This window comes from Lethenteron reissneri, chromosome 29 (genome assembly GCF_015708825.2).
Source record: "Lethenteron reissneri isolate LAM-NWPU_2019-01 chromosome 29, ASM1570882v1, whole genome shotgun sequence".
NCBI classification, from domain to species: domain Eukaryota; kingdom Metazoa; phylum Chordata; class Hyperoartia; order Petromyzontiformes; family Petromyzontidae; genus Lethenteron; species Lethenteron reissneri.
The window spans coordinates 14,149,781-14,167,662 of NC_083807.1; the positions used below are offsets into that span (position 1 = coordinate 14,149,781).

At 41.4% G+C, this 17,882-nt stretch overlaps 1 protein-coding gene across 1 annotated transcript in view; it reads left to right on the forward strand.

Annotated features, from left to right (window-relative positions):
* The window catches only part of LOC133349281 (collagen alpha-1(XXI) chain-like), a 105,226-nt gene that overhangs the window by 52,713 nt on the left and 34,631 nt on the right, over positions 1 to 17,882 (forward strand). The window contains exons 18-22 of the mRNA XM_061562651.1: positions 1,142 to 1,186; positions 2,277 to 2,330; positions 13,539 to 13,592; positions 15,396 to 15,449; positions 16,881 to 16,952. Of these exons, the coding sequence (XP_061418635.1) occupies positions 1,142 to 1,186; positions 2,277 to 2,330; positions 13,539 to 13,592; positions 15,396 to 15,449; positions 16,881 to 16,952 (279 nt within the window). The remainder of the gene's footprint in view (positions 1 to 1,141; positions 1,187 to 2,276; positions 2,331 to 13,538; positions 13,593 to 15,395; positions 15,450 to 16,880; positions 16,953 to 17,882) is intronic.

The following is a 17,882-nucleotide window of genomic DNA, read 5'->3' on the forward strand; positions in this document are numbered from 1 at the left end:
ATGGGATGAAATGCTTGACCATATTGTTAAACAACAACAACAAAAATCCACCTTCGCTTACGTTTAATGAATTCCAAAAGCAATTGGCCATAAAGTTCGGAACTGGCCTGTGTTGGTAGACAGGTCAGTTGCAGTTTCAGCTCCCAAGTCCTAACTTGTTTTTATGCACCACGAGCATTGTATGTTTTGCACATGTGCGCTTCTCCCCACAGATGACGAATGATGGAAAAATAACACCTACGCTAAGCCAGAGTTTATCTATGCCAGTTGTTCGGCATGCTTCAACAACACACAACACAGGCTTTTGTGACGTGTGTGCATGTGTGTATGAACTACAGCTTATAAGGAGACAAAATGTTTGGACGGACAAAAATGTACAACAGTATTTCCTTTGGTATTTGTTACATTGCATTCATAAATTAATCACATGTATGCCAAATGAACAAAGTTGCAATTATATTAATGGTGTTAATAGTAGACGTGTTTCATACATTACAATCAGAAATGGCAGGACATCTTGCTCAACTTAAAATATCTTGACTTCATCGTGCCAAAACAGCTTTAAGTGGAAATTTGTTGCAGCTTGATAAAAAAAAAACTCATTAATATGGTTTGGATTCAGTAGGAAAATTATTTAGGTGCAAGATAATTATTGCGAATTCATACACAAAGGGAGTACATATTATGATTTTTTTTAAATGTATTTCAGCAATTCCTACATGCCTGACAATCATAGCATTTTTGTAATTGAATTGAATTACTTTATAGTCTGGAACTTAATGAGTTAAAAGGTTATAAAAAGAGTTAACTCTCCTCCAGTTTGTATTGTTGTTTACCAAACACAAACAAATGGTATTTGTATATATGGAAGGCGAATTGCTGCAATGACATTAATGATACATTCCTTGACACTTCCAATTGCAAATTGGACAGGTTTTGCTTTTCACTGTCACCCCCTGAGCAATGAGCCTTTATCCTTCACAAATCCTCTTGTTCGACGGTTGCTTCGGGTGTGGCAGTGACTCTAATTTGAAGGAGACTGGGGTGAAAGCACGCGCCTCTCCTATGTACGTCGAGCTATTTTAGCACCGTTACGTAGCCAACCGCGCTAATCGGAGGTGCCTCTCGTCACTGATTGCAGGGACCGTCCGGATCTCAAGGACAAATGGGGACGCTGGGGCACAAGGTACCGCCAGTAGTGCCGCCGTGGTGGTGCTGGTGGTGCAGCGTCCGGTTCTCGTTTTGGTCAACATTCTTCCATTTCCGAGCATTCGTCCCAATCATTGGGATCACGCTTTCCAAGTCCCCTCTCTCTCTCTCTTTCTTTTCCCCACGGTCTTTGAATCCTAGCCATCTCCTATTTTTTTTTAAATAAAAAAGGCCTTTTTGTTTTTATTTCAGTCAACCATGACTATGAGTGAATGGAAATCAAAGCTTGACGATGACTACAACTGTCAACCAAAGACGAAAGAGTGACAAGACAACATTATTTCGTCTTGAGTAAAGATGCCTTACTTACTAAGCTAATTTTGTAATGTTATTAAAAACAATGTTGCGCGGAGAAAGACCAAACATGGTAGTTGGCTATATATGGACACACAACTATGTTTTACAAAGTTAAGTTATTTTCTCACCAGACAATATATGGCAGGAAAAATAACGTGCCACTCACGCCAACAATTGATGACTTAGAGGAGAAGAAGAAGACATGTTTTACTAGTACATATAGTCAACTCGACGAAGAGAATGACCAAATTAAATGTACGAACTAAGATGTGACTTACAGTCCACAGGTTATATTTGACTGGCGCTAAAAGAGAATATTCCCACTCTAGTAACACTGGTAGCATCACACTACCCATACCATATTGCTTGTGTAACGATTGATCAGTCCATTGTCGAATATGTTTACTTGTGGCTAAATGGCGAATCTGCCCCTTTACAGTGGCTCTATAAGCCTATGGTATGCCACTTGAAGATAAGCAAACAATTGATGTCACTTTGACCATTATAGTGACATTCTAAATGAAATTATTGTCAGGATACAATCTATATGGGATGTTTAAGTACGAATGATTAAGATTGGTGACATTCATCTAAGGATTGTCTTAAGAAAGCATGCCCATGTGATAGGTTTAAAAAAATGTGTTTTTCTCCACAACGGAGATGTTTAATGATTGCATCGATCGGTTTGTTCAGGAAGGAAATGAGTGAACCCTACGTTGAGATTAATCCCTTTTCGTCTTCCCTTTTCCCCGGTGACCTGTGACGCGCAGGGCGAACAAGGTCTGCCTGGCCCAGAGGGAGAAAGGGGACCGCCAGGTAGCATGGTGAGCAACGCTTCCGTTTAGGCCTCCATGGGCGTGCTGGGTAAGCTCTCTCCGGCGTGCTTTTGGGTCGCGGTCACGTGCTGTTCGGCACAGTGGCTGACGCTTCACTCCACGTGCTGGGCAGCTACTTCCTTCCCATGAACGAATTGTGTACCGAAGAAGATCCCGTCGTGCGGAGCGAAATGTCAGACGTGTCGCCGGACAGCTCACGGAGCGACCCGAAAACAAGTGACGGAATGATCGTGAGCCATTGTTAATTATCAATGCATAACCATTTATGCAAGTAGGTTCACTATTTACATGGCACACGAGCCCTTGCAAGGAGGTAGAGAGGGCAGAGTGTCCTGATCTTGTTTGCTCGTTGTTACGTTGTTTAATCGGCTTTTGTGAAGCATATGCAAAGGTCTCTTATGCTCACAAGTGTCTCTTGTAGAAGTCTTAACAATGCTGTGTGAACACATCATCATGGCACACTGTGAGCTTATCCGCAAAGCCATCAAATACACAACTCCCTCAACGGAGCATCTGCTTGCAGTTTAAACAGAGGGCCTAAAAAAATCGATACTCTTTGTGTGTGTGTGTGTCTCTTGTGGGGAGCGGTAGTGTAGTGGTTAGCGAGCTGCGTTACGAACCCAGCGACTCGAGTTCGATTCACGCTCACGGCCAACACCAGTGACGATTATTTGAACCTGTTCTGGGCATCCCCTAGGTCGACTCAGCCTCAAATGAGTACCTGGTGCGATGTGTAAACATGGCCACTGGGGAGACAAAGGCGGTCGGGCGTGGCGCTGGTCACCTACTCCCTCATCTGCCGTGCCGACCTTCATAGGTGCTCCCTAATAGCACTTGCCCCAACAGTCTGTTAAGGCTACACGGGGGATCTTTGTCTTTGTGTCTCTGCGCACGCACAAGCGAAGTGGTCATATTTAGCGTATTGAGCTCCAGTGTCAATTCTTTGGAGCTGATTTCTGAACCTATAATAACAACATCAGTGAACACTGCCTGGGCTTACTCTCGGTGAACTCAGCCGTAAAAGCGTACCTGGTACAATACGATTGTATTGACATTGGGGAGGCAAAGTGCCAAGGAATAGAGGAGCTTGTCGCACTCCTACTCATGCGTTGTGCCGGCCTGAATCACAGCGCTTACCCTGAGAGTCTGTGCACCTCTTGTATGAGTGGATACAAGTAAAGTGCAAACGGGCCTAATAATTATCATCGAGCACAATCTGCATTGCATCTCTTGTCACGTGAGTTGTAGTACAGGATTTGTGTCAGTGTTGTCTGCAAAACAAAATCGGAAAATATTTATTTATACTCTAGGAATCCGATGACCTATAAAGGTATCTTTTTCAAAAAAGGCTGAAAAGTTGGATGACAGATGAGCATGAGCAACACAAAAGTCATATACAACATATTTGCCAAACACAGCATTAACATTATTCTATCTTGGCACTTGGTGGACGTTGATTGGTGGAAAACGGAATATATCAATGCATAGTTTTAAGCTGTCAAGAACTTAACCCTGAGAGTCTGAGAACTTAACAGCGTAGGATTAGCCTAATTTGCAAGAGTGACCTGTGGCACCAGTCTGCCAAGAGGGGGCCAATGGTTGCTGTGTATAATCCCAATTCAGTACCTTGAGTAACTACACTGACGTCAGGCATACAATGGCCTACTCCTGTGAATGACCCCAGTGGGCCGTTGACGTCCGCTGTGGCTTTCACACCCGCAGCAGCAGCAGTAATAATCTCGACGGCCACTGGATTTAAACCGCGAACTTCTGCAGCAAACGGCAAACGTGCGACCTCTAGGCCCACGCCCACCGCCCTTGTAACGTGAACAACATCAGTGATCAAATTAGTCCCTGGAGTGATCAGATTAGTCCCCAACATAAGTGATCAAATTAGTCCCCAACATAAGTGATCAAATTAGTCCCTGTGCAGGAGTAAGGTGCATTGCAATACCACCGAACTTGTCGAGACTGTCGTAGTAATCACAATTGCGTGGGGATGTGCTTCATACAGCAGTGGATCGATAATAGCTGCTGCTGCTGGCCATGAAGAAAACATCATCCAGCAGCTTCTTGTGTGAATAGCCTCGCAGCTCAGATGGATTATCCAACAACCACTCTCCTTGTTTATTAGTTTAGTTTGTTGTCCTTCCCCTGCACCCCCGAATAGTACGGTTGGCTACGTAAGGTGCAAAAGAAGTTCTACACACAGACAAAAAATGCATCTTACCTACAGCCTTGCATTGCTCGATTGTGAACTTCCAAGTTGCAAATCTCTCGCATTGAATTCCTCGCGTATTCTACATGCACCTATACTTTAAGCCCGGAAGCTGCCGTTCTAGTTGCCAGCTCTGATCCAGCTCTGTGATCTGAACAGAACCAGATGTAACGCTTGCCTCTCACGCACCATATCCTCAGAGACAAGTTGAGCACTTCTGTGGCAAAGTGCTTGATGCTTGAATCCCGACATTCCCATTCATCGTGACCCCCTTACGTCTCTATGATGCAAGTTGCAGGTGATTTATTTTGTAACTGGGATGCAGCTGTTTGTGAGCGCGATGAACGAAGAGCGACTGTTGATAATGCTCATTGTGCTCGTGTGCATTAGCATGCCAATTCTCCTTTGGTGCATCTCTGACCCCGCCTACTTACCCTTGGGTGACACCCACCTCAGCAGCCCTTTCTTGTTCAGCAGTTCTACGGCTGTATCTTTCTACCTGATGACGATTGCTTGTGTTGCGATCGAAACGTCGTGATTTTTTTTTATACCTACGTGACTTTACCGAAAGAAACAAAGAGTATAGATTCCTGCAGTCACGAAAACTTCAAATCAAGATTGATTTTAGGTTTATTTATACTCATGGAGAATACATGGCGAAAGACAGTTATTGTTAATGACTGTTTTTATGAAAGCAACGCTATTAATGCATGTGTTTTGGATCCTGGTTTTATATGTTTAGAAAGCCCGCCTATAATTAAACAATAATAATACGAATAATATATGACCTACAGTCAATCCACTGCCGAATGAAGGCATCCCCACGCCATGTCGATCGTTGTGGTTGTCTGAGCGTATTTCACCGTGCTGGTCAAGTGTAGCTTGGCGAAGCAGTCGCTATCTGGGAACGGTTCAGAAATTATTTCCTGCGAACGTGAGCTGAGACTGAGGAATTAAACTCAGGTTTCCAGCCTCAACAGTGCAGTGCGCTAACAATTTGCACCACGGCTCTCCCCTTGCACCACTGCTCTCCCCTTATATAACTTTTTATTAATGAGGAGACCATTGAGATTGTTTTTATTTGATCTTTATCCAATTAAAATATAGTCAAGACTGTCACTCATGAAACATAGCCGTGTATTTTTTTCCCTGTGGTATGATTAGGTCTTAATTTGAAAGCACAGCAGGAATCATGATTTAAAATAATTATAATATACTTGCTAAGGGAAAGCTTCCAAGTTGTTTGTTCCTCGACAATGTCAATACATTAAAAACCATGCACAGTCACAGGTAATATTACACCCTTACATTATTAATGATTATCTCTGGCACCCTGTAATAGATTACAATTGCATGGAATAGCTCGTGCATTTTGCATTTATTTTTTCTTGACAAGAAACAGTCAATCTTGACTTAAAGCTTTCGTGACTGCAGGAATTCATATTCTTTGGGTATTTCGGTAAATAAAATGGACATAATACGAATAATATATGACCTACTGTCAATCCACTGCGGAATGAAGGTATTATCAGTGGTGCAGATGAACTAACTTGTGTGAAACCAATTTACTATAATATAATTTATAGAGATGATCATTTTTGTAGTTGGCTTGGCCACCTTGTGAACATATAATGTTCACAAGGTGGTCCCCACGAAAATAATGAACAAAATATGGAGAAAACATTTCAATTTTAAAGTCTATACCTGTCCCCTACCAATATCCATTGTTTCATACTCTCTTTTCTAATATAAAGAACCATATATTTAATAATATTCAATCACCTGTTGAGAACAAAGTAAGTGAGTCATTAGAAATCAGTGGGGTAGCTGTAATTGGGTCCCCATTTAAAATGGCTTATACTTTTGCAGCCATGGGATCCATTTTAACCAATTTGTGAACCACCAGGTCTACTTTGGAGTTCTCTATCTGAATCACAGCAGCATGATTTTTTAAAATATGAATTGTTAAAATTTTCACTAATTATGATTGCATATCAAGTGAAAGGAATTTAGGCTCAGCGCATTCTATAAATATTATTCTTATGCCATGCCGCATGAACCATTGTGCGCCGTGCCCAGAAGGAAAGGGCTCGGGGCATCAGGAGAGCACAGACAATGCTCGTCTACATTCATTTCCAATGTACTCGACACTGCTCTAAATAGGTCATGGCCATGTTTCCATTCCACATTGCGCAGTGCAGGGCCTTGTTGCCTTCTCTGGCAGGATATGTGTGTATACAGCCGCTTTCTCAATTCACGACTGGATGAGGGCCTCCCTACGCTGTGCAGGTCGACCACACGTCACCACCACGCTGCTCGTCGTGGGGTTAGTGAAGGCGGGGGAGCACAGGTGTACGAGCACACTGCACTCTCCTGCCCACCACATGCCGACAGCACCTGTTATTTGTTGTGGTCAGCCATCATGGAACATAAACCACCATCGCGCGAACTGCGGTCATCCTCGCAGCGGCGTTTTTTGGCCAGTCGTTGAACAAAGACGGTCACCGCATCGCGTGGCGCTTTCAGATGCGCCTCTGCGGCCGTCTGGTACCTTCTTCCTTCCTATATGCACTTTTAAATCTAGATTCAAAATTAATTTCTTTAAAACAGCTTTTTGTGTTTAGTTTGTTGTCCCTTCCGCCACACCTTCGAATAGCACAGTTGGGTATGTGCGGTGCGAAATAAGTGTAACCATACATACACCAAGGCATTATTCGTTCTCAACCATTTTTAAAATTCAAGATGTGGTGAGATCAGGTGCATGCAAGGCCATTTGGTCATCAGCAATGAATGAGACAATGTATACACTGGTCCAAGTGGGAAATGGTGCTGGCCACGAAGCTGAGCCACAGTTCCCACTGCACAGCACAGAGCCGTGTTGTGTTTTGTGCCACAGTAAACTGAATGTTCAAGTTCCCCATAATTGTTAGCAATCCGAGTGGACAATTTACACATGTTTCTGGGGTTCAGGGGTGCCTTTTTAAAGCCCAATGCAGCTGCTGTGAATTATTTTCATGGGGGGGGGGGGGGGGGGGGTATTGATTGTTTGGAATAACAGCTGTCTAACGTTTTGTAAATGCAAGGCTATTAAATTAAGTACAGGTGTGTGAATTTTGATATGATGGTGGATTTGGCGCAATATAAGCCATGCAAGTCGTGTTTTATATAGCCAGTGGCTGGACTCGTTTTTAAGTTTTTAAGCGAGGGATTTATTATTTTATTCAGACGATAGAACTAGGAATATTAACTGCGTTTTGTTAATAAAGCAAAAAAAGCATAAATACGTCTCCTTCATATATCTGTTTCACCACATCAGAAAAGAGAGAATGTATCTTTGTTCCATAACCCTTCAGCCCCACAGCTCTTTTTTTGGCAGTGCATCATTTCAGGGGCATTGATTCGGCACAAGCAAACTCCGGACCGGTTTCGGCATTACAGCGTTTCATCGACAGAGTAAGGCTTCGCTTGAATCAATGCTGGTGAAACGGCAGATGTAATGCACAAGGAGCCTCCTTTTAAAAGATATCCAATCAATCAATGTTTAGTTGTTGCACGGAAAGTCCTGTTTAGCCAGTCACCCAGCTAATTTGCAGGTGAGATCTTTAGTGCATCAGCACAAACGATGACAATGGGGTCCGTACGGAGGAACAGGCAACAGTGGAACAGAATGTGTCAGAGGTGCAGGCACAAATAGTGATTAGAGAACAACAACATTACAATATTAACAGTGCGAAATTTAAAGAATGCATAACACATGTAATAATGAAGGGTATTTTATCGATTTTTTTTATTCTATATCGTTGGTACTTTGGCTCTTGTTTTATTGCCAGAAATTATATGAATTGTCCATTGCTGGTCATGTGTAGTCTCTAGAGTGGTTGTATAAAGTATAACCCCATATCGCATACTATCTGTCTCCTGGTTCTTGCAAGCACTGACTCATAACATCATGAAACTTTAACGTGCCGCCTATGAACACGTCAGCAACATTTTCTTGGCAAAGGTGTACTTTTGTGACGGATTATCAGCAGGTGTTCATCAACATTAGAAGAAGTAAAACTTGTAGAATGTACTCGCTATGATGTTAGGAGACACCCAGGCATAATTAATTTTTATGAAAGCCTGTTGGCCAAAATGTTGAGTGTCTTGCATTTCGGCGTGCCATCATTTTTTTAGTTTGTACTTATATATGCAATGCCAACACCAATGAAAACATAGATGCATGCCTCCAAGATGCTGCATCTGAGCCAATCAAATGTCCTAATTTTTTGCTATTTGATATATATATACAGTACTGTATAAATAGCAATAATGTAAATCTCTTCGTCAATCCACTGATAGATGAAGCCCTGCCCCCCCCACGGCGCATGTCGATCGCGGGGGCTCTTTGATTATACTTCACAACGCCGGTCATCGTGGGGTTACGTACCATCGCTTTAAAGGGGGAGCAGTGGTGTAGCAGCGCTGAGCATGCCGCACTGCTATCCCGGCCACCCGGGGGTTCGATTCCCCGCTCACGGTCAACTCCAGTGACGATTATCTGAACCGGTCCTGGGCTTCCGCTAGGTTGACTCAAAATGAGTACCTGGTGCCGTGTCGGCCTTTGTAGCCACCCGCTAACAGCATTTGCCCCGACAGTCTGTTAAGGCTACAGGGGGGATCGTTGTTGTTGTAAAGCATTGCTGATTGGTTGGAGCAAACGCATGTTTTTAAATTTCCTAGATGATGTAAAAATGCAGTCGCATTTCTTCATGAATTCGCACCGTCAATTCACTGGAATATTTTTGTTTACGCGTCAAGCAATCTTGAAAGTGTGATTTTTGTTTGTTACAAATGAGAATTGACAACACCTTGATGAATTGTATCCCCTTAAATCCCCCCACCTCTGTCTACCCGGCAGTGTCTATGGGTACAACACAGGTAGTCGACTAGTAGGTCGCATATGGTCGGTGTAAACTGTGGGTGCTCCCACTTCTTCCTCGACGTCTGGCCAATGTGAACTAGTAGGCAGTGCCAGATGAAGCTAGTGCGGGGTCTGTAGCATATATTATAAAGGGGCCCTAAATTACACGAAAATTACACAAATATTCAAACACATTTTTTACTTGTATAGTCAAGTAATTGTATTTTTTTTATTTGCTATACAGCCAGATAATACGACAAATCGCTAACCGTAAACACCCAGTCGTTCATAAAAGTTGAAGGCGGTATAGTACTATAGTGATAGAGCAAGTGCAGAATCACTGAACCGGAATTGATAGCTTGAAAGCATTTAGCGCGGGGCCCTTGAAAGTGCGAGGCCCGTAGCATTTGTAGCTACTATTGCCACGAGGATAATCCGGCACTGCTAGTAGGCCAAAGTACTCTCCATAGAGGGGATCTCTAGAGCTCCCTGTAGTGGAGATTCTTTTGTCAGCAGTGGCGTGAGAAAGACATTGCACGGCTACACATTTAACTTTCCCATTTTGAATGTCTTTCAGTTGTATGTGCGGACTGGGTGGACTAAACTTGCTCTGAACAAATCACGTGCGATGTAGCGTCAGCCAGACGCCTGCATTTGGAGAGGCACAGTCATTTGCGGAACAAAAATGACAACTTCCATGATGCCAGCTTCGTTTAAAATGGAGCCAATGTAGGCGATACCTGCTGCAAAGGCTTTGAGATATTCTTGGCAGATTGCTGTGTTTCTAATCTTCAGAGATTGTAAATTAATAGCAAGAGGTTTTTGTTTAAATCACGATTACACCTTGAAGAAATATATTTCATGGCTGGATTGTTTTTCTCTCTCACATATATGGAAATTTGGCCCAACACAGCTGATTCATTCGTCTTGTATTCATGGTACGTGCTTGCCAATCCTGCTGTCCAGTGCTATGAGAAGTGTTGACTCTGCTTGGAGGAATCCGATGAGCTATTTTTCAAAGATGTGTGCCTATTAATGATTTCGGTATTGTAACGGGGCTTGATATGAGAGCTCGAACCAGTGCAATGTGTGTTTGATAGATTATCATTGTTGTCTTCTTTCAGTACCAGAAATTAATATCAATGCTCTTGGAACCATTTCATCTGCATGCTTTTATTTACAAAAAAAAACATTTGTCATTTTTACCCTTTGTTGCAGAGCATACCATTAACAAATTAAACTAATTATGTCGAAGCCTTATTTTTCTAAATATAAAAAAACTGAAATTAAAAGGACAGCAGGTCATTTAATTTCAAAAAGATTGCATGTATATGAGTGTGCATTCTCTTCCCCATATAAGTCACTTAATATTCACAAACTATTAAAACAATAACACATGGTATTGCCAGTGACCCTGAGTAATACCCAATTACATGGGCCTAAGAAATAAATGCATGATAAGATTCAGTGGAAATGCTTGAGGCTCAAAGAGACAAACACTGGTATCTGAACAAGACACCCCGTCAAGGCAAGGACGACAGAACCTATAATGGTAAAAAAAGTAAATGGCTACATATCGAATTATGTTAATATATTACCATAGGGCTCACTGGTCCATAGATTACTTAACACCAATTGTGACTCTTTTATCCATTATGCAAATCGATACGGACATTATTTTTTCCCTTGTCTTGTATATCTCCCGCTATTTCCTACTACTACTTTTATTTCTCGTCGTGCTCCCCTTAATTTTCTTAGATCACGGCTCGGGGAGTACAGCGGAATATGTTTATACTTTAACTCGAAACAATTATTATTACCACCATACAAAGCACGACTGTGGCCGAAGTTGGAATCCTGTTGTTGTTGTCTACATGGGGCAGAGCATACAGATCGTACGTCACTGTACAGAACTCCACGTGAAGCAGTCGGATTGACTGATTTATGATCCAGCACTCACTGGCTCACTCGATTCACGGGCAACCAGTTGCCTCCTTATCACTCTTGTATCGCTAACACCATGGCATGGTTACTGGTCCCGTGAACTTCACCCATTAATAATGTATTTACCCATGTTGAGAACTCGGTCTACCAGACTGACTGTTGTGTCTCACGCGTACTGTGTTCAATCGCCACACTCCAGGTCTCAACACCTCACTCTGGGCTCATTCCCTCGCCCTGCTCGACTTTAAAAAAAAAACAATCGTAATGGGCATCTATGATGAAATAACACGAATGATCACTAATTGACAAGGGGACAATATTGGATTGCACTTTAATGAACGGAAATTTCAATATTATTACGTTCGTATTTTGTAACGAGCAAGCATAGACACTTAATGATGTACCTTTATGATAACCATATTTTTCTTTAACAAAGGATTAATTACATGGAACTGATCAATTTTGACTTTAAACTTTCGTGACTGCAGGAATTCATATTCTTTTGTTATTTTGGTAAAGTCACGTAGATAGAAAATACAAAATAAATGTAACTAAAATAAAAATTATAAATAAAATTATAAATAAAAGCAAAAAACCCACGACGTTTCAATCGCCTGATGAAGACCGCCTGTGTTGCGATCGAAACGTCGTGGGTTTTTTGCTTTTATTTTTAATTTTATTTTCAATTTTATTTTTTTATTTTATTTTACCTATCTACGTGACTTTACCGAAATAACCAAAGACTATGGAACTGATACATAATTATGACCAGCTTATCAACACATGCTACAGCCATATTCACCCTGTTGCTGTATTTCACTTGCCTCATGGAGGGGGAGCTTGTAAACTGGTTGATAAGCCAGAAATATAAAAAGGCAAGCTTATGGAATTAAGTTCCAGATAACTAGCTACATTTGGAAGCAATTTCTATACATTTCAAATGACGTAAAGATACAACCCTGCAATATATTGCTAATACCACTTGACAGAAGAGCCTCCATGAGATGGAGCTCTTGGAGAGCCTACTCTTCCATGCTGCGCAGACATCTTCTAAAGAATGGAAGTAGCCACACTTTATACTAATAGGGGTTTTCCCCTTTTTTATGGCAACAAAACTGAGACCTTTTGCAAGGAATCATGTTTACATTAACCACAATACTTGCAGTCAAATGCAAACAAAAAACTATATTCTGATAATGTATGCATTGTCCTTGAAACTGATTGGTCCACACCAGAGACAGCTTTCTTTAGAGCCTAGTCTCATATAGTGTTCGACCAGATGACGTCAAAAGGCGCACAGTTCAAAGACAATTTGTTGCCAGAAAAAAGGGGAAAAACCCTATTAGTATATTTTGGTACTGGCAAAGGAGGTCCCATGATGTAGCCACACTTTACCCCACCGCACGTGACCTGCCAATCGCCTCGCTGTGGTGGACGCGTTTACACTGCAGCGTGAACAGAGTAGGGAGGGATTTAAATAATTTTCCCATTGTTTCAGCTGTAACGCTGGGAGATCAAACCAGAGACCTTTGGATTGCAAGACCAGTGTGCTAAACATTATACCATGGCAGCTTCCTCTATGAATTGTCGACTGCATCGCAAACTTTCAGATGCGCTTCTGCGGCCGCCTGGAACGCTCTTCCTTCCAATATCAGAAAGCCACTGGAGAAGCGCACTTTTAAATCTAGATTGAAAACTCATTTGCTTATCACCGCGTTTTGTGTTTAGTTTGCTGTCCTTCCCCTACACCTCTGATTAGCACGGTTTGATATGTACGGTGCGAAAGAGGTGCAACATATATACATTCTGAAATGTAACACGTTTATTTTGTTGCAGTTAATTACTTCATGGCTGCCAACGTACTCAACATTCATTAACTTGCCTAGTATGACAGCACATTTATGAATACATTAACAAACATTCAGCCAAGTTATTGGACAAATCCTGGTCTGACAATGACAAATCCCATGCTCATAGAATCATGAAACACATCAGGTGGTCAAGCTTTATTGTTAACCAGCCTTCTGTACGTCAAGAAATGTTGGCCTCTAGGCTCTTTTAAAATGTATCTTGCCTGGACGTTGTCCAGGTGTGTTGCTTGTTAACCAAGCCTGTCCGTTTCTTTCCCCAGGGGTTTGACGGAGCAGCGGGCTTGGCAGGTCCCGCTGGCCCCGAGGGAACGAAGGTAAGGCAACGGCAAGCTGACTTCCGACAGCTTGGAGCAAGGCGCTCCATGGGAGCTGAGAAACTGCGAGGCTTAAATTGTTGACTCTGGGTACGGCAGAACATTCAGAAAAAAAATGCGGCACTTCTTATCGACCACATTCCCGCTGGTTTCAACCGCCCCCCCCCCCCCTCGGTGGTTCACCTGCCCTCTGCATCACAGCATGTGGCAGCAGTGACAAGGTAAACCAAGGAAACAGTTGTTTTTGCAAGCTGAAACTTTTTCACCCTGAACTTAGCCTTTTTTTCTTACTTAAACTTAAAGGAAAACACTTTCAGAGTCGACCTCAGTAAAGGAAGCAATAAGAGTTGACAAAGTCCCTTTGTTAATAGTTTAAACGCAGAATGTAAATTAATACTGTATCCTGCAATATATTGAACAAGACAGTTCATACGTGAGTGCGATTTTTTCCCCTTTCCACCTTTTAAAGATTAATTTCCCAAAAATTAGCGCAGCTGGTTCAGGTTCTAAGCAAATAATAAAAAAAAATTATCGAAAGTGTGTAACTGAAAAATGTTAATGATTGCTGAAAAAATCTAATGTTGCCACATCGCGGTGACGTTGATTTTGAGAAGAAAGACTGAGACATGAGGTCTGCAACGAGACTTGGCTTCTTGGGAATTAAAAGCTTACGTGTCACCATGCTTGTTGCTGAGCAGTTTTGTCATGTTAAATTAATGACACGGGTCACAAAGTTCAACATCAAAAGAGCCTTTTGCACGTCTATTGCAACGTAGTTGCTTAAATTCATTGTAACGCTGAAGGGGGAAACACACATACTTTGCTTTATTGCTCTTGACTGACATGAAGGACTGCTCAGTGTTCTGCAATGAACAGTTGAATCCCATTCGAAAACACAGCATGGGACTTGAATTTTCTTTGTTTAAGCGAGCTTCAAAAGTGGTATCACCTTATGAACTGCTCGCTGTTATACATTTTTTTATTTGTTGAGGTGGCAATATCACTTACATGTAATGTGATAACCTTTTTTTACTATAGAATATGTACTTCAAAATATCATTACATTCTCCCAACAACGGATTTAAATAACACAAAAGAGTCTTGCTTTTTTTTTTCGGTGCATTTGATTGTAAGATGGATGGATTGTGGTCAGGCATGATCTCTGATTAAATGATACATTTAAATTGTCGTTTGGTAATGTACTTGCTGTATTGGCATTCTGTTTTTTCTCCAGATGTCACCTTTAGTCAGGTTTTTGGTTCGTGGTTAAGAACGTATTTATTTTCGTTCACTTTCTTTTTTGCATCAAATGCGAATTCGTATCAATAGTAAATTTTGTCCAAATGCCCATGGATTTTGGACATCATTTGTTTATGCTGTATATTATATTAAAACGTAGAATGTATTTTAGCAATACATTTTATGTTTTTGTCCTCATAAGCTACTCTCATAGCTAATAAAGGAAAATCGCACGAATTTGTAGTTTCCGTTTGTGTACAATTGTGGTGATTTAGTGCCATTACCTGCACGTGTTCGTGTTAAACTGCCAGTGTTTAGTACCAAATTGGTTTCTGCTTTCTATTGATCGCCATGAATAATTTAGTTGCAATTTGATTACCAAAATTGAGCCAGTCTGCTTTCTAGAATTCATCGAACTACCTAACGGTCATTAAATTAACTGCACACCACACAACACACACACCACTTGGGCATAATAGAAAACTTTCGGCTGATTATCAAAGAGAACCTGTTTAATTTTCCTCTCGTGTTCCTGATTAACTGACTTCCTTCTCTTCCGTTCAGGGTTCGAAAGGTACAACAGGGACCCAGGGGCCGTGGGGACTACCAGGACCTGCGGTATGTGCCTAATGTGCCCGACTAAAAGCCGGATATGTTTCCCTTTCATAAACTGCATGCCACAATAAAGTGAATGCACAGCATTTCCCTTGCAATTCCTGAACGACGTACGTCAAAAGATAAGTCTTGCGTGGGCAAACAACTACGGAATTTTTTGGTGTTTACCAAAAAACAAATTAAGTTACACTGTGATTATGAAGAGTGATTGATGCTAAAATAGTGTCGTGTTTATAAATTCAAGAGATTGGGAATGAGTGGTTCCACATTTACATGTTTTATGAAGAAGCCAGAAACTGTTAACAAATATAAATATATAAAAGTAACTAGATATTGTGTTTCATGAGTAACACGATAATAGTTAACTTCCTTTGTCAGTCCACTCATTTTATGTTATTTGGGAGGTTTATTAACCATACTTCACCACACTCGTCTGTTCAGATATAACTTGCCACTGATGTTAGCCGTGATCAGGAATCAAAGTATGCTTGCTGGGTAAGTAGTGCAGTGCGCTAACCACTGCACCACCACTCTCTCGTTTCATTACAACCTCATAATAACCAATATCAATACATTTAATTTTACTCTTAAAAACAGATATTTTGTTTTACATTTCCATAATATATATCTCAAATTCATATATAGACTTTAAGAAACAATATATAAAGAACTAAAGTTGAAGAGTTATATAAGAGTACACCTTCACAATTAAAAACACAGAATCATAACCCAAAAGACTGCTCTTTACTACCATATAAGTTACTATTTAAACTGAACTTTTTATTTATTTTACTAAATAAGGCCCGCTGAGCTACACAGCTCTTTTTCAAAAGTGACCTGGCCACAAATAATAGCTCAACGAAGTGGCTTATCATGCATAAATTTAGAACAGCCAAATACTCTAAACGCGTGTTTTTTTTAAATGTGCATGGAAAAACCGGAGGACTCGGAGATGAATCCACATGACCACAGGGAGAGAGACATGCAAACTCCGAACATATAGGCGTCAGGATCAGGATCGAACCAACGCCTTCTTGTATAGCAGGCGAGGTAGTTAACATCCCACCACCGTGGCACTCAAAGTTAGTTAACATTTGGACCACTGGTTTTCAAAATGTTGGGTTTAAAAATATTAACTACACCATGTCGATGTGATCATTTAGGTAATGCGAATGCATCTTCCTCGTGGGAATTCAAGATGGTGCGTTATATAGAATGCATGCTTCAGGCTGCGTGGACAGTATAAAGATCTGCCGGCTCGGAAACAAACTCTCCCCCACCAGAGGGTATAAATTAGCCAAAGGCAGTGCATTTGACTGTGCTTGTTACTTTTGCAATGTAAAATGGCAACACGCTCTATATAAATCACAATCCCACATTTTGTGGTTTGCTGTAAAACTGTTTGTCTGCCTGCCTGGGTGTCTGCACCTCCAGGGAAGGAAGGGAGAAGCTGGGCTCCCGGGGTCACCAGGTTATGGCGGCCTCCCTGGGGGTGACGGAGAAATGGTAAGCACCCAGCAAAAAAAACGACATTTCGACAGGTGTTCAACACCTGAAGCTGCCGTACATGCAGTGGCATTTCCCGTTGACTGCTGAAAATACACAGGTACACTAAGGTGAATGTGTGTTATTTCAGCACCTGGGACTATTACCAACCCCCGACTGGTTTTATAATTATTTCGAGAGTAGCAAAAAAATGCAGAACATTTGGGAACACTCAATCAGATTTCTCCTCGATCTTCAAAGGAGTTCCATGCAATCCTGATTTTGGCCCACTCTTTTTCTCCATTTATGAAACGTCAGCTCAAAACGGTTGTTTGCTGTTGTCAGCGTTACTTTGCACTAATGGGTAAAGGCATCCCTGTGGTGCTTCCATTCCTTCCTTTCTGTGGTTGACTGTCTTGTAGTGGCCTTAAAACTAACCCACTGAAAAATTTACTTTGCTGACAGTATTATTATTTCTGTGCTTGTCACTTTTGTTGATGAAGTCCAATCAAATTTGCAATTTGGTTCCAATAATATTAAACGGGAAATTATTTATGTAATGCCAAATGCTTTTTCTTTATATTTAAGTAATCTTGATTCATACCCTTGGCACGGTTTCTCTCTAAACACGTGCATGCTGCTCTACCATCGACACTTAAATCCAACTTGTCTGAGAATCTGGCTCAGTTTCCACGTACATTTGAGTAACGTATGCAAAGCATTGGAAATAAATTATACCCACGTTAGGTTCACTTTTTATATAAAAAAGTGTTTCAATACCCATTCGCAATCAGCTTATCGTCTTTGCTGTCATGCCTATGCTAGACTACGAGGGATGTGATTTACACATTCACTCAGCACGGTTCTAACTGCAGCATGTACAAAATGCTTAGGCACGTGTCATGACGGGTACTGCAAGATCCGACCTTGTCCGTCTGGGGCTCGCTGACC